General features: G+C 41.3%; 1 protein-coding gene across 6 annotated transcripts in view; it reads right to left on the reverse strand.

The window, feature by feature from the left end:
- igsf9bb (immunoglobulin superfamily, member 9Bb) overlaps positions 1 to 25,207 on the reverse strand; it is an 82,222-nt gene that overhangs the window by 12,300 nt on the left and 44,715 nt on the right. For 4 of the 6 annotated variants that reach the window (XM_079565556.1, XM_079565554.1, XM_079565557.1 and 1 more), the window contains exons 5-15: positions 22,577 to 22,694; positions 17,949 to 18,090; positions 16,893 to 17,038; positions 11,230 to 11,372; positions 10,959 to 11,099; positions 10,389 to 10,505; positions 9,910 to 10,060; positions 8,436 to 8,559; positions 6,391 to 6,566; positions 3,888 to 4,114; positions 2,277 to 2,361 (exon numbers count right to left, since the gene is read on the reverse strand). In XM_079565556.1, the coding sequence (XP_079421682.1) occupies positions 2,277 to 2,361; positions 3,888 to 4,114; positions 6,391 to 6,566; positions 8,436 to 8,559; positions 9,910 to 10,060; positions 10,389 to 10,505; positions 10,959 to 11,099; positions 11,230 to 11,372; positions 16,893 to 17,038; positions 17,949 to 18,090; positions 22,577 to 22,694 (1,570 nt within the window). The remainder of the gene's footprint in view (positions 1 to 2,276; positions 2,362 to 3,887; positions 4,115 to 6,390; positions 6,567 to 8,435; positions 8,560 to 9,909; positions 10,061 to 10,388; positions 10,506 to 10,958; positions 11,100 to 11,229; positions 11,373 to 16,892; positions 17,039 to 17,948; positions 18,091 to 22,576; positions 22,695 to 25,207) is intronic. The other 2 variants (XM_079565555.1, XM_079565558.1) reach the window with 1 other exon arrangement.

A 25,207-nucleotide genomic window follows, 5' to 3' on the forward strand; every position in this document is an offset into this window, starting at 1 on the left:
TATTTGATAGAAACCTCTACATTCCTCTCTATATATATCTTTTTTTATTTTACTTTTGAATTCACTGTGGATATTAAAAACAAGTAAAATTTGAAGAAAAAAAGTTCATAAAAAGTGACACTTCACTCCATTGTTTACAAAGGGAACATACTGTACTTGAAATCATTTGACCTTCTAGTTTAAAGCATCCACAACTGTATATTCTTTAGCCAAAATGTTCACAAATAATTGTTTAAGCATGAAGGATTTATATTATGTTACTAAAAATAATTTAATGTTGTAATTATTTGCATTTTCTTCTCTCTACATAGCAGTGTTTTTCATGACCAGATCTGTTTCAGTGCCATAAAAACATAAAGTCACTTAATCAAATTTACAGTGTAGAGTAGGGCTGGGCGATATGGCCGAAAAACAAAATCTTTACGATTACGATTTTAATCGATTTTATTTGAAATAAACTTTAAAAAGTCTCCTGATCTTTGAAGAAAACTGCTCAGAGTCCTGCTCATTAGTATTTCATAATGTAGCTACAATTAGGCCCATTAACATAATATAACCCTTTATTTAAAAATTGTTATTTCTGTTTTAGATATTCCTTGTCTGCTCTCACCTTGGTCATCTGTGCCCGGCCTTATGTACTTGATTTTGATTCTGTGTGACTGTGAGCGTAGAGTAAAGGGTAGGGGGTGTAGGTGTGTGTGTGTATTGTGATAACTGTATATATTGGGAGGGTTTGACGGGCGATAATGTTTTTAATGTCTTTTTAAATGTCAAGCACTTTGCGATGCACCTGTGTATGAAAAGCGCTCTACAAATAAAGATTGATTGATTGATTGAAAAGTAAAACCTTTTAATAAGCCATGGAGTTTTCAAAAGTATTTTAGTTTTATCGTCTTCATGCCTCTGCTGTGATTGACAACTGTCTCCATGGAGACTCAAGGGAAAGGGGCGGAGTTTAATGGTCCGCTTAGAGCAGAGTGAGAGAAAGTGGGAAAGAAAACTCCAGCGTGTCCTCTTAAAACACAAGAAGAAGAAGAAGAAGAAGAAGAAGAAGAAGAAGAAGAAGAAGAAGAAGAAGAAGATTTACGATTTAGCCATTTTCCAAATCGTCTGTTTTTAAAAGCATGAATTAACTGAATTAATACGATTTATCGCCCAGCCCTAGTGTAAAGTACAGTAACATAGCGCCGACTCCAGAACAAACTGGCTGAAGGTGCGAGTTTCACAAGTGAGCAAATAGGGATCCTCGTCATTAAAATACATTTTACAACTCAAACTGAGGTTGCAATGCACCCTCTTGAACCCCTGCAGATCCGAGCCTGCAGTAACAAATGTACAGTTTTCAAGATTCTGAAAACAAAAAACAAAATGGCTTTTGCAATTGAGCTCTTCAATTGTCGAGCACTGATCATAACTTTATCAAATGCCAGTTTCATACAGTTCCGATTACAAGCAGCAGGGGGCAGCACCAGCACCTCGAAACATCTGCAAAAACCTCCCTAATAAATGCTTGCAACAGCTGCTCTTACAGAATAATATGCACTCGGTGACCTCTGCAACGTAGCAACATCTGAAGTCCGGTGATCTTAGATTTGAGCGCAGCACACACAAACTTCACAAATCCTTCTTTTAGCACAAAGTCGTGTGGCACAAGCTCCATGTGTGAGACGGGCAAGACAATGATGTCATACTACAAAGAGCGCTAAAACTGAATACTGCTGAGTAGCCTGAATGTGAAGTTGGACTTGCTGCGTGTGCAATACATCCCCGGTCTTCTTCAGGAATGTTAAGATCGCCCCGGGTCTGAGAGGCTGGATATAGTTCCAAACCAGCGTAAAACGGCTGTAGTGGATTCAAAGAGAGGGTTCTGCTTTCTTGTAATGAATTCTGTTCTTGTTGTGACATATTAAATTTGTAAAGAGAGGAGAGTTTGATAGTAGATGGAGGACAGGCCAGAATTCAGTGGTTTGTGGTTAATATCTCTGTATGTATAAGGCCTCTCTGCATGAAACAAGCACTGAAAGAAAGTTTGATGTCTTCTCTGCCAACAAAAAAAACAACTGAAGTGACCCCTCCCCCCATACAATATTAAAAAGTACTGTCAGTATTCAATCACACTGCGCCAATGATACAACTAAAAGATTATGTAAAGCATGTGAATGGCATGCCTGAGTTACATGGACCCCATATAATTATAATATCAAATTATAGTTATATATTATATCAGAGTAATTTGCGTCCAGGACAAAGCGTGGTTTTGCGACATGACGCCTCACCTGTGCTGGACACTCCGACGACGTTACTCGGCTCGCTGATGGTATCATCCATGACGGCCATCACACGGAACTCATACCAGGCCTCCTAAAAACATGAAAGGCTTTTTACATTTTCACAGGGCTGTGATGCACATTGTAATGTAATAATTTATCTAATAACAGACGAAGACTTGGATCGTGTAACTTTTCACGTAGCTATATTTAAATAGGGAAAACGTGGAAGAGCTTGGTCGCTTCTAACTTCACCCCTGTTTGGAGTTATAGGAATATACTGGGAGAGGCTAAATGCTAACAACATCTTTGGTCTTTTTGCGTGACTGAGTGCACGCACAAAGACCAGACAGGTACGCATCAACTCGTCTAAGCTCAGGTAAAAACATATCCCAGTGTGGAAAAAACGGTGGCCTGTTCCTGTTGTTAAGGCGTTACGGTTTAGATGTACTATATTGTACCCCGTAGGGAAATTTGTCCTCTGCGGTGGGGCAACCAGTCAGGAGCTGTGGGCAGCCGTGTGCAGTGTGGGACCCATCTTCAGATGTGGAGCCAGGCTAACGGTCAGAATCCCCTGGCAGATTAACCTACTGTACATGTTTTTAGTGGGAGGGGAAACCGGAGCACCAATAGGAAACCTACACAGACACGGGGAGAACATTCAAACTCCACACAGAAAGGCCCCACTGGGTCTGGTGCCAAACCCAGGACCTTATTGCTGTGAAGTGAAAGCTCTAACCACTCCACCACCGCACCGCCAACATTCTAATACTTGTGATTCTTGCCTTAGCCGTTCACAATATTCCCGACATGTTTAAAATGTGCACTGTGAAAAAAAAAGTCACTGAAAGAATGCATAAGGTCAGTCTGTAACCATAGAAATGTAAAACAAGACAGCAACTAACAGGTATTGATGCATAATGTAAGTGTTTTTATTGAATGCCAGAGCACAGTATAGGCAGCAGGAGAATGAGAGGAGAGTGAGTGGGTGTTTGCTGTGCAGTAAAAGTAGTGATATAAGCCTCTGCATTGAGCTAAGAGCTGATGGTTAGTTTAAAGTCTAATGTTGCATAATGTGTTTGGGAAAATTTGCTAAAGTGTGATTCTGAAAGAGCGAAAGAGTCCATCAAAACATCATGTAGTCATCCACCACCACTGCAGTGAATCGTGTTTAATTCAGCTTTAAGTAACACACATTACTGGCATTTACAGTAAAAACCATGACAACAAGCACAATGAGCTGACTTTCTTTTGGAAACAGCAGCACTAAGAGAGTACAAAGATTAAAACGCAGGGCTGATAAGATCAAGAAGATTGCTGTCATTTTAAGAGAGATTTTCAATAAATACTGCAAATTGCAACGTCAATTTTTCTTTACAGAAGTTTCTACTTTAAAAATCAGGCAGAAAGCTACTCGATAAATTACAGGAATAGTTGCTGCACTCTGTGGTAAATGTAGCAATTGCTCAAAAGGCTTTGCGCTTGTTACAAAAGGAATAAAAACTGCTTTATGTCAAACTTGAACACATGTATGGTATATTTATATGGAAGTAAATAACATGTAACTGATTGTGTGTGCGAAGTCCAACAACACATCCCCCTGTTGAACCTAGTATTTACCTGAATAAGGTCCCGGGCGAGCAGCTCCGTCTCTCCCGCAGGAATGCTGTCATCCAGGACCTCCCATCTCTCCCCCAGACGGAACTCCATGACGTAATGCTGAAGAGGTGCGGTGTGATTGGCAGGTGGCATCCAGGTGAGCAGGACTCCCTGCTGCGTGCGATTGGCTGTGAGGCACCGTGGTGGGGTAAGCAGCACCAATGGTTCAGGGGTACTTATAGGAAATACTGCAAGGACAGGAAGCACGGAAGAGTAAGTGCACGCTCTATGTAGCTAAACCTTTTAACCGACATTTCGATTATAGTTAACCAGAAGAGAAAGATTTATGTTTAACTTCATGTATAGGGAATTAAAAAGCAGAAAATTAAGCTATGCAATATTTTGGTGGCAATGGCACACACCTCCATCAGGAATCTTACAAATCTAAAGGCATCTGGAACACGCATAATGTGTAAAATGTGGTTGAATTGAATGAAAGGCGAGGGCAGACTTTGCCCTGAGTACTGCGTTGGCTTTGTTCCTGTTTTTGCAAGGCTCAAATGTGACGCAGCATGAGCAGTTTTCCCAGTTTGAGCTTGTCATTTACGTTTACATAATAATCGGTGACAGCTTCGTAATACCTGCCACTGTTGCCTCAGTCAGTTTCAGCTGGGAGAAACATTACATGGGTGATATTACAGGGTTTCTTTCTAGCACAAAAAAAAATCACACATGTTCCAACAATGTCCTAATGTGTAGAATGAGCTAAGACCTGTTCACCACAACTGCCTCTAAAATCCTGCACTGTCACTCAAAAACATGTTACTTCGGGTCTGAATTGCCGTCATATAGAAGGTGCAGTTACACTTATGACCTGAGGTGGCAGTGGTGAGTATAAAATGGCGAACTTGCTTCTAGCCCCTTTAAGGTTAAGGTGAACTTCATTTATAAGTCTATATAAGTCAATAATAATCAGTTAAACACACATCTGAAAGTTTGTTCATACAGATGCGTGACAATTAATGTGAACCAGAGACAAAAAGGCCTGTTTTAAATTGACTTCACTGACAATGCAACTCCTAGACAAATAAAAACAGCGATCACAGCGTATCTGTGCTGATTTTTTGGGCAAATGCTATGCTGGATTAGACTGTTTTGTTCATCTCTGTTGCCATCCTTGTTCAATAATCCCTCCTCTCTGAATATAGTTACCGGTAATTCCTTATTACTTATTGAACAGTAAAATTTGCCACGCATTAATTATGCTCTGCTTTTGCATATCTTTATAAGGAGCGCCTCTGCTGGATGTAAGATTTGTGACTTCAGGCTGTGAAAACTCACAGCATCCGCGAGGTGCTGCTTCAGACTCGTGTGAAACAGTCACCTGTACGACTTCACTTACACCATGACTTTCTCAAGCTGCACCTGCCACAGCTACAACCTTCAAATAACCTACTGCATATGAGTAAAACTACAAAAAGGTTAATCAATGTTTTGTGTTGTACATTTAAAGGGATGTTTCAGGGTTTTTGACATAGGGCCTCTTTTCCTAGTTATTCAGAGTGTTGTTGATTTCTGGAGATTTTTTTTTGTAATTCATGCAGTTCTTATATTTGAAGAGTCGAGTGGTGCTAGGCTAGCGCAAGGCTAGCGCATTTCTACGATATCAGCTAGCCTGCATTAAAAACATTCTGACCTGCTCCACAGTGCATTTGAGGCAAATCCCTTGCAACGCCCGACTAACCATATAAATGTCTGTGTCGATAGAGTAATTTTAACAATTTTGCATTTAAAACACCTTATATTTGAGCAGCATCAGCTTCGTGGTTGTATAAGCTACGCAGCGGCGGAGTGATCTGCTAGAAAATAATCCCTCAAAATGCGTTCATTCATGTGATGCAAGGTCAGCTAAATTCCAAAAATTATTCTATCGACATTTATATCATTAGTCTGGCGTTATAAGAGATTTGCCTCAGGTGCACTGTGGAGCGGGTCAGACTGTTTTTAATACAGGCTAGCTGATACAATAGAAATGCGCTAGCCTTGCACTAGCCTAGCACCACGTGACTCTTCAAATACAAGAACAGCATGAATAACAAAAAAAAAATCTCCAGAAATCAGCAACACTCTGGATAACTAGGAAATGAGGCCCTATGTCAAATAACCTGAAATATACCTCTTAGTTTCATTGAAAATAGAGTAGAATAGACAAGTAGCAGCAAGTTTAAGTCATTCTGCAAACAGGATGATCCTAAGCAGATAAAAAATAATAATAATATAAAATTTGAATGTATGCCAAAACACAGAAAAAATGTAAACACATCAGAAATGCATTCACAGGATGATATATTTGCATTTTATATTTTTTATCCTAGGCCATTACCCCACAGCGATAAGCGAGTCGTCCCCCTTCTTTTTGGACTGCACATGTGGGCGGAGTAAGTTGTTTAGTTGCCCTTTAAGCACCGGTGCCTCCCTTTCTGTTTATAGCTCGCTGCCATTGAGCAGTAACGTCCTTCCTCACCTAGTGTGTTCACAGTGACAACCTCGCTGAAGGGGCCAGTGCCAAGTTTGTTTTGGGCCAAGACACTGAACTGGTACGTCGTCTCTGGCTCCAGGCCCGGCACCACCATCCAGTCACGGCCCCCCGGCACAGCCACGGACAGCCAGTCGTGTGGACCCAAGCGCTCCCTTTTCAGCCTGTTCACACGTCAGGCAGAGAAGAAAGAGATTAAAAATAACACAGCAGGGGTGAGGATACTAACACCCGTTCAATAATTCAAGTAAAAGCTTTTATTAATGTAATGTCTTCAAGAAGGTACATATGTTAAAACTAGACCTGGCTCTTTAATCATTTAAAAACCTCACGCATTTAGCAATTATGTGCTTTGACTATAGCAAGACTTAATCATTGAAGCTACGTGAGTACATCCCTTATTTATATTGCAGACATAAATCTTTGACTGTATGATGACGTCACGATTTTCACTAATGTAATCAGCCCATGCTGCTTTGCAGTTTGCTGGTTGCCCATGCCATACAATTAGCACTAACAGCCTCAGATCAACAAAGCAAAAACTCGTACGCATGCAAGCGCTGCAACACTGATGCTTACAGTAAGAAGTATTTGCTGAACTCTGTCTTTTTAACAGTAGCGTGTCACGCTCAGATTAGTGCATCATTCAAAGCACTGAAATTGGGGAAAATAAACTATTTAGTGAAATGTGGTCGAGGGTGAAAAGGATTTGAAAGTAATTTATGCGACAGCATAACAGGTACTGGGCTGTAAAGCAGGACCTACACTTTGTTTAAAGGAATAGGCCACCGTTTTTACATACTGAGATATGTTCTTACCTTAGCTTTGACGTTCTTACCTTAGTTTTGAAATCCGCGCAGTAATATCTTCATTTTACAGTGCGGATGTCGAACTACTCCTTGTATTATTACGCCTTTCAATATAGTTCCCCCTTTTATCCGCTTAGAAAATCCACATTGTTTAATTTTGTGTAGTTATACTTTGTAGTGTAACACTTCACGTAACCATATTTAAATAGGGAAAATGAGGAAGAGCTTGGTAGCTTCTATCTTGTTTGGAGCTATAGTGGAGAGGAGAGGCTAAATGCCAACGCCGTCTGTGTTTACGTGATTGAAGGCACGGGGGAAGACCAGACAGGTACTGAAGAACTCTTCTAAGCTAAGGTAAGAACATATCTCAGTATAAAGATGGTGGCCCATTCCTTTAAAGATTATCAGAGCAATATCTGTCTAATCTCATTTTTTACCATGGTTGAAGAGAAAAAGAGTGTTTTACTTCACTGTTTGAAAGCTGTTGTTTATTCACTTCAAACAACTTAACTCAGAAAAAGATTATTATCAATGGTTCTTTTAGTAAGACAGAAGGTTTGTTTTCCTGCTTTACTAGTTTCGATCACTTCCTGTCTTACTAAAAGAACCATCTATAATAGTTTTAACTAAGAAGATAGTATGAACCTTTTGCAAAGTCAGAAAAAGATTATTCAAAAGGTGGGTTTTATAATTTTTTCTGTCTAACTGCATGAAAATGTATCATGAAGCTTGCACTGACTGAATAAATTCAGGGAAAGTACTTTTAGTAGGTTTAAAAGTGATGTATTTTCAAAGTCTAGTGCTCTGGGTCTGGTGACAAATAAAACCATGAGAGATATCCTAAAAAACATACTTAAAATATAAAGCTTTCTTTCTGAAAATGTTGAATCATTTTTACATCTCCTTGTCCTTTTAAATGTAATCAATAGCTTTATTGAATCAGTGAACCCTGGTCTGGTCCATTCACGTTTCCTCCATTTTAACAGCAGCAAAGCGGCAGCAGCGGGACAGAACGGGGGGTCATGTTCAGTGGAGTTGTTTTGAAGACCTCCTCCGGCACATTTTCAATATTAAGAGATGAAAAGGCACTTTCAGCGGATCTCCGTGTATTTCCATCTCTTTGCTTTCACAACTGTTCTGAACACAACCCTGGAAAAGACATTTTAGAAGTAACAGCGGGAGTAGAAGAAAAAGCAGGAAGCAAAGCATGCTGGGATGACTCACACATGGCCATACCAGACTGAGAATGTCTGCTGGTAGCCCCCATCGTAGCCCACCTCCCAGGACACGTTGGCCCAGTTGGAGGAGGCGACCACGCGGACACTGGGGGGCGCGTGGGGGCTGGTGCCTACAGAGGACAAATAGAGTAATACAAGTTTAATTCAGCCCTTGTAGTAACTTTTAGAAGTAGTAGCAACAGGAATGTAGAATAATTACTGTTGGTTGATGGCTAAATAACGGCTACATTACACATACATGTTATCCTTAAAGGTGCATTAAAAAAAAGGAAAAAAGTTGATATTTGTGTGCATTTGACCAGTGGCTGTGTCAGCATGGCACCTTTACTTTCCATCACGGTGGTCTCTACAACGCTCCAGGATCAAATGTTTGGAAGGTTTTCACTGCTGACGGAGCCTCTCACCAGAAAACCTACAAAACAATAGATCCTGGAGCGTTGTAGAGGCCACCGTGATCAAAGGTGAAGGCGTCATAATGATCACTCATACAGCCCCCCGCCTCAAATATGCACAAATATATATTCCCACATGAAAAGTTGCATAATGCACCTCTAAAAAGAAACTACACAACAAACCAAACCTTTTTTTCAGCTGATAAACTTTTTAGAGTATTACCTACAGTTGCCAGTTCCTTTTTTGCCATTTCAGTTCAAACTAGAGACATTGGTGAAAAACTGTGTGTGTTTCCCTTCATGTAAGTCTCTGTAAGCACTGGCAGCCACATTAGCATCAATATTCAAACTGTAAATGTGGGCGGAGAAAGATGTTTAATTGGTCTTTAATAAGTTTCACCTCGAGGTGACAGAGCAGTGATTAAATTGTAAACTTTAAAAATAAGTCAAACATTATTTTGTGGCTCTAGTAACAAATTGAGCCACTGCACTTCAGGCAAAGAGTACAGGAACAGTCATTTGCATACGTAGAAACAATAATCTGTAACACTTTGAAGGTGAGACACTGCAGGTGAAAAGGGAAAATTTTACACTTTTGCTGTAGATTAATATTTTCAGTCATTTCATGTTTTCATTAAAAAATAAGGCATTTAATGCCTAAAAATGGCCATAATTTCTCACATTTTCGGCGGCAAAATCTGAATAACAGATTGAGCCAGATTCAAATGTATGGTTTTATTTTGTTGACATAACATTAGTGGAAAAAATTGTACAAATTATTATTTTTTTGCCGTAAATAAATCAGGCTAAGTCACTCAGAAAAATGTTTCCTAATATTGTTCAGTTGGAAAACGTTGACGTCTGTAGGCGCGACTGACGTGGAGATATTGTACTAATGTGAGAACATTTTCCAAAAATTTCCCTTGAATTTAAATGTTCCGATATAAATCTATGGGGATACATTGTAACAATATCTAACCATGTTATTGTGATGATTAGGCATATTGTTTGTTTGGCCCTAAACCACTAGCCTGTAGTGTCTCCCCTGAAGCCTCCGGTGTTATCTACCTATGACTTGGACGTGCGTGCTGGCAGTGATGCTCGTGGCAACGTTGGTGGCGACACACTCCCACTCCCCGTGGTCCTCCTTCGTCAGGGACTTGAACTGTAAGCTGCCGCGGGGCAGGACATTGTGCTTGCTTTTACTGGGCTTCCCTACCTGTCGTCAGTCAAGCAAGACAGACACAAAAGGGCACACAGGGAAGAATACTTAGAGCAAATAGAGTGTTCATGTTTCATTTGTGAAATATATATGAAATGTTATACTAAGCAAGGAGCCTAAATGATGACAAAGAATGGCTAATTGTATTATAAATAAAAAATGCTGCTTAAGAAACATTCACACCATTAAGGTCTAACATGTTTTCTTGATTTAAATTTTCATAGACATCATTTAAAGTGTATTTAAAATTAAGTAGCACTGGGCTATTTGCGCAATTAAATTTAGAGTAGTTACTTAAAATGTTCAGCGGTGTCAGTCGACTTACCTTCCTCCATGTGATGTTGGGAAAGGGGTCTCCCTCGGCCTCACAGGGGATGACGAGTTCTCTCCCAGCCTCCTGCCTGTACTCCCCTCCAGGCACCACCGAGAATTTGGGAGGGTCCTGTCCAGAGACACAGTCAGAGATAAAAGAGGCACTTTACAAGGAGCAATCGGAGGATTAAAGTGGGTTCATAAACCTGCTTTTGGCCACCTTAGCATTGATATTTCTATTGTAATTCAAATGAATGTGTGTCTGCTCTTTTAAGCAGCTCGTGGGTTGCTTGGAGAGGGTATTAACCATGATAAAACCACATTTCAAGTCGTCATTTATAGCCGATGGCATGCAAATAAATTTGTGGTGCCCTGATAAACCCAGTTTGAGTCCAAAACAGTTGGTTTATGGGCTCTTTTACACAAAATATCCAGGAATATAGAGTGAAAATTACTCAAACTTGAATGAAGCAAAATGCAACACCAGGTATGTTTCAGATGAGGGAAAGTTCAAAATGTTCAAAATCCTATGATACATACTTTCAGTCCTATTGTGAATTGAAGATAGTTATTAAACATGTACCTTTAGCACCAGGGGAGCAGGAGGGGACCAGCCCATAGTGCCCAGGGCGTTGTAAGGCATGCAGGTGTAGGTGCCGAGCGAGTCCTCCGTCACCTCTGCCACGCGGATGCTCCCGTCTTCCATTTGGCTCCAGCCCGGGTACTGAGCAGAGCGAGAGCGCAATTTTAAGCAACAGATCCTATTTGTCACTCTGCAATTTTCACAGCAAAAACCTGACAAACGACAGAGGGACTAAGTGAGCGGAACCGAACGCGGCTTTGAAGGAGCTGACCTTGTCTATCCTAAGAGGAAGACCATCTTTCTTCCACTTCACCATAGTTACAGGGGGGTTGGCATCGACAGGACAGCGGATAAAGCCGGGCAGGCCGATTGCCACATATATGACAGCTGGCATGTTTAGCACACGGGCAGGATCTGTGGAAAATAACACACATGTCAGGTAAATTCCCCTTTTCCCTACTCTTTTTGGCATTTACACATCAAATACATCTGTTTTAGCCCATTTGGCTCGTGGGTTGCTTGGTTTATCTCCGAATATGTAGTATGTATTCAAAAATGTCCCAGGAAAGCATAGGATAATTCAAACATACTGATCCCAGCCACAAAGAATCAGTTAAAGAACAAATCAAAGCATTATTTTTTCAACAGAAGTAAATGCAAGCTTTGTGACAGTGACAGCCGATGTCTAGGCCCATTATTGACTCAAGACTGGACCACTTGGCTGAGGATGATCTACTGTGAATACTTACTGATTTATTTAGACTCAAATGCAGCAACCTTTGGCACAGCAACCTGAACAAAAATCTTTCTGTAAAGGTTTTTAGTCAAAATATCTAATTGGGATATTGTTGTTAACATGCCCAGGTGCATTAAAGTGACTAAACAAATACAGTATAATACAGTAGGCTGTCTCTGAAGGCTCTCAGTCGGAGTTGTCCATCTTCAATGAAAGTTCTTGAGTCATCTTCTGTACTCTGTAGCTGAACAGTCGAACATTTCGCTCTCATCCTGCTTATTGATCTGTCCTGGGCTGAGTTTCAGCCTCATTAGCATGACAGAGCTCTCCAGGCCTGGAGCGAAGGAGATTGTTGTAAACAATAGGCAGGTAATTATCCGTGATCAGCTGAGAGCAGGGCCGTTCAGACGGAAACAGGTGTGAGTTAGGTCATTAAAACTTAGAACTACAAAGACTTAGAACTACAAAGATGTTTACCTAAAGGTGAGAGTAGCCATTAATAGAGGGCAGGGACAATCTGAACTCTGATCTGCGGGCTGAGCTGAACCTTAAGTGCTCTGACGAAGCCTTTTGGATGAGAGGCGAAACAATTGACACTTCAACAACAGAGTACAGATGACTCAAGCCTCAACCTTAATTGAAGTATAATACAGTAGTAATAATACAGTAGTAATAATCTTTTAGAGCGTGTTAGAATAGGTTTAAAAAATGTGTCCAAACTACAGAGTGAGCAGGTTTTGTGCATAATAAGAACCCACTAAGACTGGATGTTTAGTCCTTTGCAAAAGATAATATTCTGCCTAAATAATTGCAGCCGGTAACGCTTTATATTAAGGTGTGCTTGTTAAGTATTAAAAAGGTCCTAATAAGCATTAATAATATGCTTGTAAAGAATTGACACACTGCTTATTATACTTTTATCTGTCAACATAATAGGACATCAATAATCGGCTTATTCAAAGCCAACCCTTAACATTACCCTAACCTTAACCCTAAAATGATGACTAATGCTTATTAATACTTAAAGGCCCTATACCTGATTTTTTTTAATTGCAAACAATGAAAGGGGAAGCCACTAAATTAAAATGTTAGTTGTGGTCCAAACTCATTCCTAACTTTCCTAATATATTTGTAGCATCCAAATTCTTTACATGGGCCTGTTTATAGGCACATTTCACCACTTGCAGGGTCACTTTTCAGGGTCACGTTCACAAAAAAGTTTCTGAAATTGATACAAATGTTTTGATGCACCCTGTTTTTCCCACAAATGTTTGAGTTTACAATATACTAAGGGAGGATAAAATAATTTTCATTCCAGTTCTAGATGTAAAATCAGGTATAGCTCCTTTAAAGGGGCGAGATGCAAGTTGGCCATTTTATACTCACTACTGCCATCTCAGGTCATACATGTAACTGCACCTTCTATATTAAGCTCGTGCATGACGGCACTTCGGACCCAAATGAACACCTTGAACACCCTACATTACTGGAACATGTAGGGGGAGGAAAATACATAATTTTCACATTTTTAAAATCTGTATAGTCCCTTTAATGAGCACACCTTAATCTAACGCGATAACTTGCAGCCTTTACGATTAGTTGTTTGCAAACATTCAAATGGCGATCAGTTTTGTAGCCCTACAGTGCTGGTGGTAGACTAGATGATGTCATGCTGCAACTGCTGCAGTCGCAATCTGTTATCTTTAATTAATTAAAACAGACGTTACTTAATGTCTGTTCGATAAAGGTCATCTGTTGTATGCCTGAAGAGAACAGAGGAAAGAAAAACTTTTCTTTTGCAAATCAGAAATATGGAAACGCCAGAACACCACGGACTCCAAATGAGGTCACGGAGGAGAGCTTGGGAGCAGGCAGAAGGTGATAAGGGGGGAAATTGGTGTGAAAGAAGAAGGGGGGGGGTGAAGAAGAGGAGGAGCGCGAGTGCTATCAGCAGAGCGATAAAGGAAGGACGAGCAAAAGCGTGGGAACGAGGACAGGTGAGGGAGAGAGATGGAGAGATGGGAGAGGATGACGTAAGGCTGAGAGAGAGGAGAGAATACCAGCTGGTGTGACTCTGTGAGCACAATCAGCCACATGACAGTCTTCTGCTCTGACAAAGGACCACGCTAAATGATGGAGGGGGGGGGGGGGGGGTGCACTGGGAACAAGGGACAATTAGAAGGGCAAAAAAGATATCAATTGACTGCACGGACGGCGACACAACTTTGTACTACACTCCTGTCCAAAAACCACCCGCACCACAACATGCCCAGAGGAGCCCGGGCGAAAGTGCCACAGACGAGAATATCTGCCAAGCTTCTAAAAATAGCCCCGAGACAGCACTATCGCTCACGACACGCCGGTATCCCGCTGCAAGAGCTGCTTTTGGGCAACTTTTTTTTCAATTGGCTGAGCACTGTGACGGGAGACATGAAAGGATGACAGGCGGCCACAGAGACGAAGGGCGCATTTTTAGGATACGAGAGCGGAATTGGGAACGCTGAAAAGAAAAAGGAGAGGATGGAGATGCTGGGAGCCCTCTGCAGCCTGACGGAGAAAAGTGCCCGCGCTAACAGCAATGATGTAATCCCTTCCAATGTCCCACCCCCCCCCCCCCCTCCCTTCTCACGACTGCTGTTGCCTGCCGCTGTTCCACGCACAATCTAATATGGAGCCACCGAGGAAAGCTGAAGAGCAAGGGAATGCAAAAAAAAAAAAGAAAAAAGTCTGTTGCCGTGACTACTGCTGGTGGATGCCGGTGACCAGTGGACAAGGGCACAGTCTAGCATCCATGTCAGTTTTCTCCTCAGTTAAGCACAGATGTTATGAGAGAAAAGTCTTATACTGAGAGCTGAGAGTAAACAGGCAGTGTAGGCAATATACAGTGCACTGCCAGACCGAAATCAAAAAGTCACACGCTCTAACATTTTGTCGGACCACCTTTAGCTTTGATTACAGCAAACATTCGCTGTGGCGTTGTTCCAATAAGCTTCTGCAATGTCAAAAGATCCCGCGTTGCATTCACTCCTCCCAAAGATCTTGTATTGATGATAGGAGAGTGTGATCACTGCGCAAAGCCTTCACCAGCACATCACAAAGATTCTGAAGGGGGTTAAGACTTGAACCAAACACATTTTCTCCAGTTCGTCTTGACTGGAGCTTCAGCCTATAACACCTCATTTGCGATTTTTTTCCACATTTTCATTTCTTTTTTTTGTCTTGTTTTATCATTTTTTGTTCCTTTCATCATCACTTTTTTCCTTGCATTTTGTCACTATTTAGGCATGTTTTTGTCACTTTTTTATGGTGATATTGTTGCTTTTCCAGCGCAATTTTTGTTCCTTTTTTCTTTTTTTTTTATTACTTTTTTGTTGCGTTTTCGTCCTCGTTATTGATGCTATTTTGATGTTGGTTTTATTCAAGAATTTTTGAGATTTGGGTAAAGCCAAACTGGACAACATGTGCTCGGTTCAGGTGGTGGTTAAGAGGTTAAGATCCGACTCTGTGGCGAACAACCCATGTGTGAAAATCTAAAAAATAAGTAGACAAACACAGGAGTAGTCAGAAGAGTATACTAGAGCATGAAAAGCTTGCTGAAACCATGCCATGACTGTGGACGGCAGGAAAGCAAAAGATCTGTGCAACACTGTGTCTCGTGGTCCCTGACCCACTCTTTCACAATGTGAGCCCAATGAATCCTGGCATTGTCATCTTGGAAGAAACCCGTACCATCAGGGAAGAAGAAAGCCAATGATGGAGTAGCCCGGTCATTCAGGATGTTCAGGTTGTCAGCTGATCTTATTCTTTGGGCTGAACCTGGACCTGACCAACTGCAGCAACCCCAGATCATAAGAGTTAGTTCAATCCAGTTGGCGACTTTTGTTTTGGTCATAAATATAGGACAGTTAGGGATGCATGAGTTGTGGGGAAGGAAAAAGCTCATTTCATTTGTTTTGATGAACATTGCAAATAGTCGTAGATGTGAAATGTGTAATTTAAGTCTGGGATGTGTCTTTGTGATTTGCTAATTGCAGCCCCCATTGTTGAGATTTAGCGACGGTGGCGTGATCTCGTGATCAGAAGGTCATGGGTTCGAATCCCAGCTCCCTCAAATGCAACCCTGTCGTTGTGTCCTTGGTAGCGATGTCACGATTCTACATTTTTCTAAATTCTTCACAAAAGAGACACAAGACATTTTACGCACATTTTCATGTTTTTATAAGGGGCTGTTTAAATCAAAAACCTATTAAGGATTCAGCCAATGTTTTTTTTATATTTATGTTTTTGTCATTATACAAACAAAGTAAAATGATACAATAAAAAGTAAAATAATAAATAGGCAGTATAGCTATACCTAAAGGAAGCAAATTCATGTGGATGTTTTTGTAAGATCTATTTCTTTCCATGCGCTCACGCAGTTCATGTCCCTGTTGCGGCTGCACATGATTCTTTTGGGACTCTTCCTTTGGCAGTTATGTTAAATGGATAAGATTTGCACATTTGACTATTGAACCTGCCGTTGACTTCATGTGTTTTGGAGCGGATTCAACGCTAATGACAAGTGCCTGCAAATAACTCATGAGACGATTTACCTTGGGCTCGAAAATTCTTACGATTAACCAACCGTGAGCTTTTATAACCACGGTAATTGTAAAATGGTAGAAAGGTAGAAAAGCGCTATATAAGTCGAGTCAATTTACCATTTACCATTTATTGTGCAACCCTAATGGATTAATGGTCTATTTCTCTTTTTCTTTTATGCATATGCACCTTAATTGTGGCTGTGCTAAATAAATGACCAGTTGTCTTCATGGCAATTTGCACAAACGAGAGGAAGCGAACGACAATCAAAGGGTCGAAGGCAAATGAAAAACAGCATAGTTAGAGTGGTGTGAAATAGGACGGTTTTCTAGAGATTATGTGTGGTGGGGAGGTTGAATAGAGTTAGCCTACAGACCAGCAAAGTGTCCAAATCAGTTTCACGGTGAAGAGGATGCTCCAAGTGCATTTTACAGACTAACAATACGCTTTTGAAAAGACCACCCAACTGCTTTAAATCAAGTGGGCAAACACCACAAACAGCAGTATTGAACTTTCTTGTGCTTTGAAGCCGGTCCCTTTGATGAAACTTACTGGAATCTTTAGTACGAACGCAGCTGTTCAGCACTTCAGTGTTTTACGCCTACTAGCGGACTTACATTGCACTGTTAAGTAGGCGGAGGCAGTTGGTGGCCGGCCCAGGCTGTTGCTAGGTGCACAGGTGTATCTCCCACCATCCTCTGGTTTCACTTGGGCGATGATGAGGGAGCCGTCAATAAGAATACTGACTCTGCGCTTCAGGTCACTGTCAAAACACACACAATGGGACATTAACAATCCAAAACCAAATACATGCAATGGAAGGGGTACCAAAAGAGATGTATTACAAATGGGTTCCCAAACTTTGCTGGCAGCGACCCCCAAAAACAATACACCAATCAGAAATACATTCAATGGGGTCCCGACTGACACTTTGGAAACCCTGGTCTGTGCAAATTCATAAAGACCATCTTTGTATTCTTTCTTTCTAAACTCACTGTGTTTTGTTCAGATGTACTAACAACTCGGAACATTCATATGAGGGAAATAATAGGAGTTAATCACTTGAATTTAATACCAAGAACCAAGCGGCATCTGTATGTTGGCGCGGATCCCAGAGATTTACATTTATGCTTGACTTGGCCTCTCACACAATGCCTGAAAGCATTGCAGCAATATGCTCCGTACAAAGAAGCTGGATTTGGCGAGGGCATGCTGCTCAAAATGGGCATCACACCAACTGTTCAAGGGCACATTTTGGATGTTTTAAATGGCACTTCCATGGCAGCCTGTGCATCAATTATGAGCAACCGTGTTCATATAAGCCGTTTGGTGGACAATGGTTTTGAGGTCTCAGTTCAGATTATGATTGACCTCAGAACAGAAAGCCTGTGGCTGAAGGTCAATCCAGGTCAAGTCACATTTGATTGGCAGGAAGCAATACAACAGAAAGTATTAGCGTTTTTTGTGACGCTGCGGCATATCTGGATTGTGCTGAATCACCATTACATTTAATACATTCTGAATAAATTAATCTTTTCCAACAATATGCATCTTATCGGGCCGTTAGACAGACAGTGGCAGAAGACAGAATGATAGCCTGGCACACACACAGCACAAGACACTGTGAATGATGGTGGGATGGGGGACAATCATGAACCCGATCATAACTTTACTTCTTGAAGAAGACGTTGTCCTCTTCCCAGAACCAGGTGTAGGTCAGGTTTCGAGGGTAGGCCTCGGCTTGGCAGGTGAAGAAGGCATCCTGCGAAATGTTGACTGTGATGTTCTCCGGTGGGGATATGATGAACGGAGGGCCTGGAGGACATCAACGACATACAGTACTTTATTACAAAGAAAATGCATATATTTTGTTAAATTACACTTCCAGAGGGGCACATATTGTAACCACTGCTCCCTACGCACTGTGCACTTCCTAACACAAAAGAAACATGTTTTGAATCATTTTGAGTCATGGCACCTGCAGAGACAAATTGCGGACATGACGCCGCCATGAACGTCATCTCATTTAAAGTTTCATACATTGAATGACTAACACATTCAACTCGGAGAATGATTCACTTTCATGATTACATTCATTGCCACCAAACTTTTGTAAATGGTCAATAAAAATGGTCTCAAAAGCAAATCTTCACATTATAATGATAACTCAAGTTCATGAATGCAGAGGCAGCAAGGTATTGTATCGCTTTTCCTCTGTACTGTATTTGTGTGGAAATATCTCCGGACCTTTTTACAGGTGCAATAATTGGTTAGAATCCTGTCGATTGAAGATAAGAAAATTGCAGAAGAAGCCATTATGTGAATTGAATCGTTCAGTCTGACAGTACGTACAGTGAGTTGCCAGAATGACTTCACCAAGCTCAATATTAGTGACCTCTATGTCAGAAATCCCATGCACCGTCTGCCCCCTTTCCTCTTTACTTGTGAGCAGTTAGAAGAGGCAGATACTGTAAGTACTACAACTAACAGTAAAAGAAAACGTGTTACAAAAGCTGCCGCAATGTAGACATAAGGTAAGGTTCAATCATATCCTCTGCAAATGACCAAAATGTCTCTATGGGGTCTTTATAAAAGGTTCATACTGTCTTCTTAGGTTAAGCCTATTACAGTTTTGTTCTTTTAGTAGTAGTAGTCTAGTAAAGCAGGTAAACTAAACCTTCTGTCTTACTAAAAGAACAAAACTGTAATAGGTCTCTATGGGGGCTTATAAATGTATAAAACCTACAAACCCTGTAGTTTAGACCAGTGGTTCCCAACCTTTTTTGTCCCATGTACCCATGAGGCATTCATTTATCCTCCGAGTACCCCCTCAATTTTAACAAAGTGAGCAACTAAACATAGATTATTCCGTATTAGTAGAGCATTATGTTCAAAATATAGCAAAAAAATAACCTCAAAGTCAAACCTTTTACTGAAAAACATCATTAAAACTAACTTTTCTTTGAAAGTATTGCTGAGGTAATTCCAAGTACCCCCTGCCAAGTGCTCAAGTACCCAAGTACCCGTTGGGAAACACTGGTTTAGACCTCTGCAAAGATGTTCTGAAATGCATGAGAGTTAAGCAGTTAATATTGCAGCGTTAGCTCAAATGTCCAAGCATGAAACGTGTGCATGTTTTTTACAAACACAGTGCTGACCATGACAGAAGGAGTCAATGTAAATATCTGTAAATCTTTTGTAACATTTGTATTCAAAATGCGTGTCCTTCTCACAGACAAAAATAAATAATAGAAGTTAAATGCTTTTCCTACATGTGTTCCGAGCCCCGCAGCCTCATTTGTTCACAGGCGAAGCATTTCCATCTGCCAAGCCCTATACGCGGGACAAGCAGGACTGGCCCGATTGCCGAGGTTGTTTGTTGCTCTCTGAGTGGGAGTGGATGCTTGCCCGTCCCTGTGTGCGTGAGTGCCAAACCGCCCTATTTGGAACCAGCTGAGTGCCGGAGATTTGTTGGCACACTAGTCTCTCTGCTGATCTGCCGCTCAGTGGCTTTCCAGGAGGCCCTCTATTAATCCGTCTGTGCCGTAAATTATACAGGAGGGGTCAAGCCGCGCCTCTGGCTGGGCTGAAGGAACGTGTGATGTGCAAATACGGCTGCAAAACAGAGAAGACTCACAACCAAATGAAGATGATTTTGAGAGAGGAAAAGCCTATGCTCCGTTTGGATGCAAAGGCAATGGGATTACACGTCTGCTCTTCACAAAATCTGACTTAAATGTCGGCACCTCGCAGGATCAGATGGCTTTGACAAGACCAAAGAGGAACATTCATGCAGCGATTGTACCTTTCCAGAATCCGCAGAGTTGAAACTGCTCTGAATGTCAGGCTTGAAACCTCAATTCTCCAATCTCACAGTTCAGATGAGGTCAGGACCACTCAGCTGTGCTCACTGGGGACTGCGCTCTTTAAATTAGATGACCCGGAATGCCATGTTTGGAGCTTTATCATTTGTCCTCTTTGGTGAGCCGTGACGAGTGGAGAGTGTTTACTTCTCATTTCAACTATTGACTTCGAGCAGCGACGTGTGTATGATTTGGGACACCACACACAAGCATTCATTCATTCGCTGAAGAGCTTTTAAATAAAACTAAGCATCAACGCAAATGGGAAATCTTCCATTGTGCTTGTCCAAATTCAGCATCACATTTCAACGTAATGACATAGGAATAAACAGAGGAGTATGAATACTTCCTGAACTGTAGGTCCTGATTTTGTGGCCGTAGCAAAGCGGGGGCTGGATACAGATCGATTGCCGTAGCTACAGATGCTGACATTTCATTTAAAAGTAGAGCGGAAAGCTCCACATCCTCCGACACTTGCTCCTCAGTGAGTTTGGATTAATATTTAACTTCGCAAATGCTTAAACACAGTTGTTCTGCTCCATCAAGCTTTGGATGTTAAACACAGTAGTTAGTGGCCCCAGACTAATTTCAGCACGCTCCAGCCAGGCCGCTAAACATACTGCTGCATCATACACTATTTGAGTTGTGCTTAGCCGTGTGTGCACAAGGATAACAGTGCTCCAGGCTGATCTAACGATGGTTGAGACCATTTTACACCGCAGTGGAGATCAATTACATATAGCCGCGAGTATCTACATCCTAAATGTCGGCAAATTTATTCCAAAAGTGACACAATCTATGTGTAGGTCTGCTTTATGCCTTATGTCCTTGGTCTGGGAAAGGACTTTTCACTATTGTAAAAAACATCATCCATCTTCATTATGAAAACAATACTAAGGATACCGATGCTGGTTGGTTTAAATGGCAAAGGGGATGCATTTTTTTAACAGTCATCAACCTCATATCATCCTTGTTTAATAGAAACTCCCTTGTACGTCTAGTTTGTAAGGACCACTCACTTTTTCACCCGCTGCAAACCAGTTTCCTAGACAACAAATAGTCTAGTACTTTAAAAGTGTCCAGTGGTATCTGTTGCTATTTGGTATCAGTAGCCAATCTGCATCAGAAATGAAAAAAGGATGAATCTCTAAACAGTACATCTCCGTCTCTTTCTCTCTCCGTCTCCGTTTGGTATGTTTAGGGCTGCCACGATAAATAATAAATCAACTTATCGTTAATAAATGGGAAGTAAATGATGTGTTTTTGGGCAGTACATTTATTTGCATTTTCCTCCTTTTTTCTTGTAAAGGAGTAAGTGGGATATTTCAAGATGAAGGACTTTTCGAAAAGAGCTTAAAGGAACAGGCTGTTTTTTCATTTTCTTTTCGTTTTTTGAGATATGTTCTTACCTGAGCTTAGATGAGTTGATACGTACCCGTCTGGTCTTTGTGCGTGCCCTCAGTCACGCAAAACGACCAAAGATGTTGCTAGCATTTGGCCTCTCGCAGTATATTCCTATAGCTCCAAACATGGTGAAGTTAGAAGCGACCAAGCTCTTCCACGGGCACAAAGACCAGACAGGTACGCATCAACTCGTCTAAGCTCAGGTAAGAAAATATCTCAGTATGGAAAAACAATGGCCTGTTCCTTTAACTGCAATTTTTAAGCGTTAGGGCCCGATCTTGTATTTCTAAACACACTGGAGGCGAGACTTTTGCGCAGACGCTCTCATACCTCATACCTGGTGCAGTAAGTGCTGGACGGACTCCCGTGGTGATGTTATGCACAGCAGTGGTCCCTCTCCAGCTTTACCTCCTACAGACCGTACTAGACTGTAATATTTTCCGCCACTGTAGGGGCGGCGGGTGTGGAAGACGCACATGCTGGTGTTTGATCACATTTCTGCGGCGTGGAGTTTGCCCTGTGCGCTTTTATTCGAGAGCTGGGCGGTGTTTAACTCACAGTGGGAGAAATCGTTTGTTGTTTGTGCTGCAAGCGCTTAATAAGATGCATGAGGCTGCGTTGCGATGAAGAGAAGAGGAGAGTGAAGAGGAAGCGCTTGTTGCAGTCAGCGCCGTTCATAGCCTCGCCTCAGCCGACCCCTTTTTTCTCGAAGCGACTCCCGCAGGGTACCGGCGAAAGCACTGGTGCACCGTTGTTTGTACATAAGATTCCAACTTTGTCTAGAGTGACGCTATTGTTGCACCAGGCAGAATATCCGGACCTTAGAGTTAGATTCTGTGGCATTAAAATATCATCAATAATATAGTTATATACTGAACTTTAGATTTTGTTTTCGTGACAGGCCCAGGTACATTCTTCATCGAGTAAGTCCAGCAGTTAATGCTTAGCTTGTTTCATTTATAATTTACCAACCTGGATGCCTCGCCGCCTTCGTCTTATTTAGTGAATGGGTCTGGTTGCTCGGGCAGCCTCACCTTGTACTAGCAGCCGTGTAGTGTGAATGGCCTCTCCCTGTGGGCTGAAGGCTCGACACGTGTAGGCCCCGCGATCCTCCCGGGTGATAGATAGCACCGTCAAACTCCCATCAGACACCTGTGCACAACAACAGACATTTAAAGTGCATAATAGTAAGTGCTTAAGACTCCAAGAGCTAACTGTGATTAATCCATTACTGAAATGATTTTGTGATTGTTATATGGTGTATTAAAAAACACTTTAAAGGCTAAGAGGAATCACTGCTAATGTGGAGTCATTGTAAGTAATATATAACATAGATTTTGTGGTTTAATATAGGAAAAACATCTTAAAGGTGCACTATGTAAAAATAAGACACAAATTTTAAGCTGCCTCTGTTACACAGCACTTAAAGGGGTACTATGTAACTTTTTATGAGGAAAAAAAAAACCTTGACATATGTGCATGTATGACCTTTTAGTGACTCAGTGGCGTTATGGGCACCTTTGCTTTCCCTCACAGTGGCCTCTATGATGCTCCAGAATAAATTGTTTTGGGGTTTCTGACCAGATACTGCCATGAACCCCGTAAAACAATTCATCCTGTAGTGTCATAAAGGCCACTGTGGGGGGAAAAAAGGTGCCATTCTACACCACTGTAACACCCATAACACCACTGAGTCACTAAAAGGTCATACATGCACATATGTCAAGGTTTTTTTTTTCCGCATAAAAAGTTACATAGTGCCCCTTTAAGTGCTCTGTAACAGAGGCAGCTTAAAATTTTGTAAAAGTGATCACATTTACACACCTTTTTTTTTGGACCCAATTGTCCTTAAATACTATTGGTATGACTCAGTAGAATAAATACACCCTTAAGGATATCTTAGCCTATAGCACACGCAAGCAGAAAAGCTTTTATACTGTAAATCTTGTGATGCAGTTCGGCATTTTTTGGTCTTAAAACAGGCTTTTAGGAGACTATTACAATTTAATAACCACTGCTGCAAAGCTTTCAGACATCAAAAACTGTAACATTGATTCCCTAAATGTCAAATATTTCTGACCAGAGCAGGTTGAAAGGAGACACTTCTGCCTTATCTCGTCCCTGTATCAGAAGCTATTTCCAGTCTCATTGCACACACAGTTGGTGAATCAAACTTTACTTAAATGTGCCACTTTTCGACTTCAGAAAAGCAGCTTCTAAAAACGCCAGCAAATACTGACGTGGTGCTCTTTTATGAACAGAGCTCGGTTCATTTGAATAATTGATTTAATGTGGGGGAGTCAATTCCATTCCACCATGCGGCACTCACCACCACTTGCTGCACGGCAAACGCACGGATCCGAAAGCGAAAAGCAGAGGGACATCTGACGGTAGGAGCAAATGGGATGTTTGTGCGTTTCAAAAGATATCAAAAAATAAGATCTTTTTACATTAGCTTCAACTAAATTATTCAAAAGTGCTTCAAGAATTTGCCCATAAACTGGAGGTGTCAGCGGAAACAACCTCGCCGGACAGAGTAGACTGGACACTGAACCTACATGTAGCTGTGAGTGGATACCCTCAAAACAGAAAGGAATTAAATGATCACAGAAGTAACTATATCCCTTGATTCTTGAAATTTTCATTACTTTTTGACTATATTGAGGTATGCTACTACAACACAGTGTTGGGTAGTAACAGAATACTCATTGAATACACATGAATTGATAAAGAAAAGAACGACCAGGGAAATGTTAAGCTTTGTAATGCCTCACTTTTAGTAATGAAATATCTGTCGCTCCTCCTAAAACACAGATACAGGTTTAAAACTCTTGGGCCAGATTTTGTGCCTAGCGAATTTCGATTTTCCGAATGACGGAGCTATGCACTTTCACTTTTCACTTCACTACTTGCGAGAGGGCGTCGCAAGAGGAGGTGACTGCTCTGAAGGGAGCACCAAAGACATTCATTTCCTCGTTTGCATCGCGCTTCCTTGTGTTCTTCCATAAAGGGATATTTCAGGATTTTTGACATAGGGCCTCATTTCCCAGTTATCCAGAGTGTTGCTGTGTTTCTGGATATTTTTTTTTGTAATTCAAGCAGTTCTTGTGTTTGAAGAGTTTCGTGGCGCTAGGCTAATGCAAGGCTAGCGCATTTCTACGATATCAGCTAGCCTGCATTAAAAACAGTCTGCCCTGCTCCACAGTGCACCTGAGGCAAATCACTTATAACGGCATATAAACTAACCATATAAATGTCTGTGTCGATAGAGTAATTTTAACCATTTTGCATTTTATACACCTTATATTTGAGCAGCAGCTTCGTGGTTGTATAAGCTACGCAGCGGCGGAGTGATCTGCTAGAAAATAGTCCCTCAAAATGCGATCATTCATGTGATGCAAGGTCAAATATGCTATCGACACAGACATTTATATGGTTAGTCTGGTGTTATAAGTGATTTGCCTCAGGTGCTCTGTGGAGCGGGTCAGACTGTTTTTAATGCAGGCTAGCTGATACCATAGAAATGCGCTAGCCTTGCACTAGCCTAGCACCACGAAACTCTTCAAATATAAGAACTGCATGAATTACAAAAAAAAATATCTCCAGAAATCAGCAACACTCTGGATAACTAGGAAATGAGGCCCTATGTCAAAAATCCTGAAATA

Source organism: Gobius niger (genome assembly GCF_951799975.1).
Source record: "Gobius niger genome assembly, chromosome: 11".
Classification (NCBI taxonomy): domain Eukaryota; kingdom Metazoa; phylum Chordata; class Actinopteri; order Gobiiformes; family Gobiidae; genus Gobius; species Gobius niger.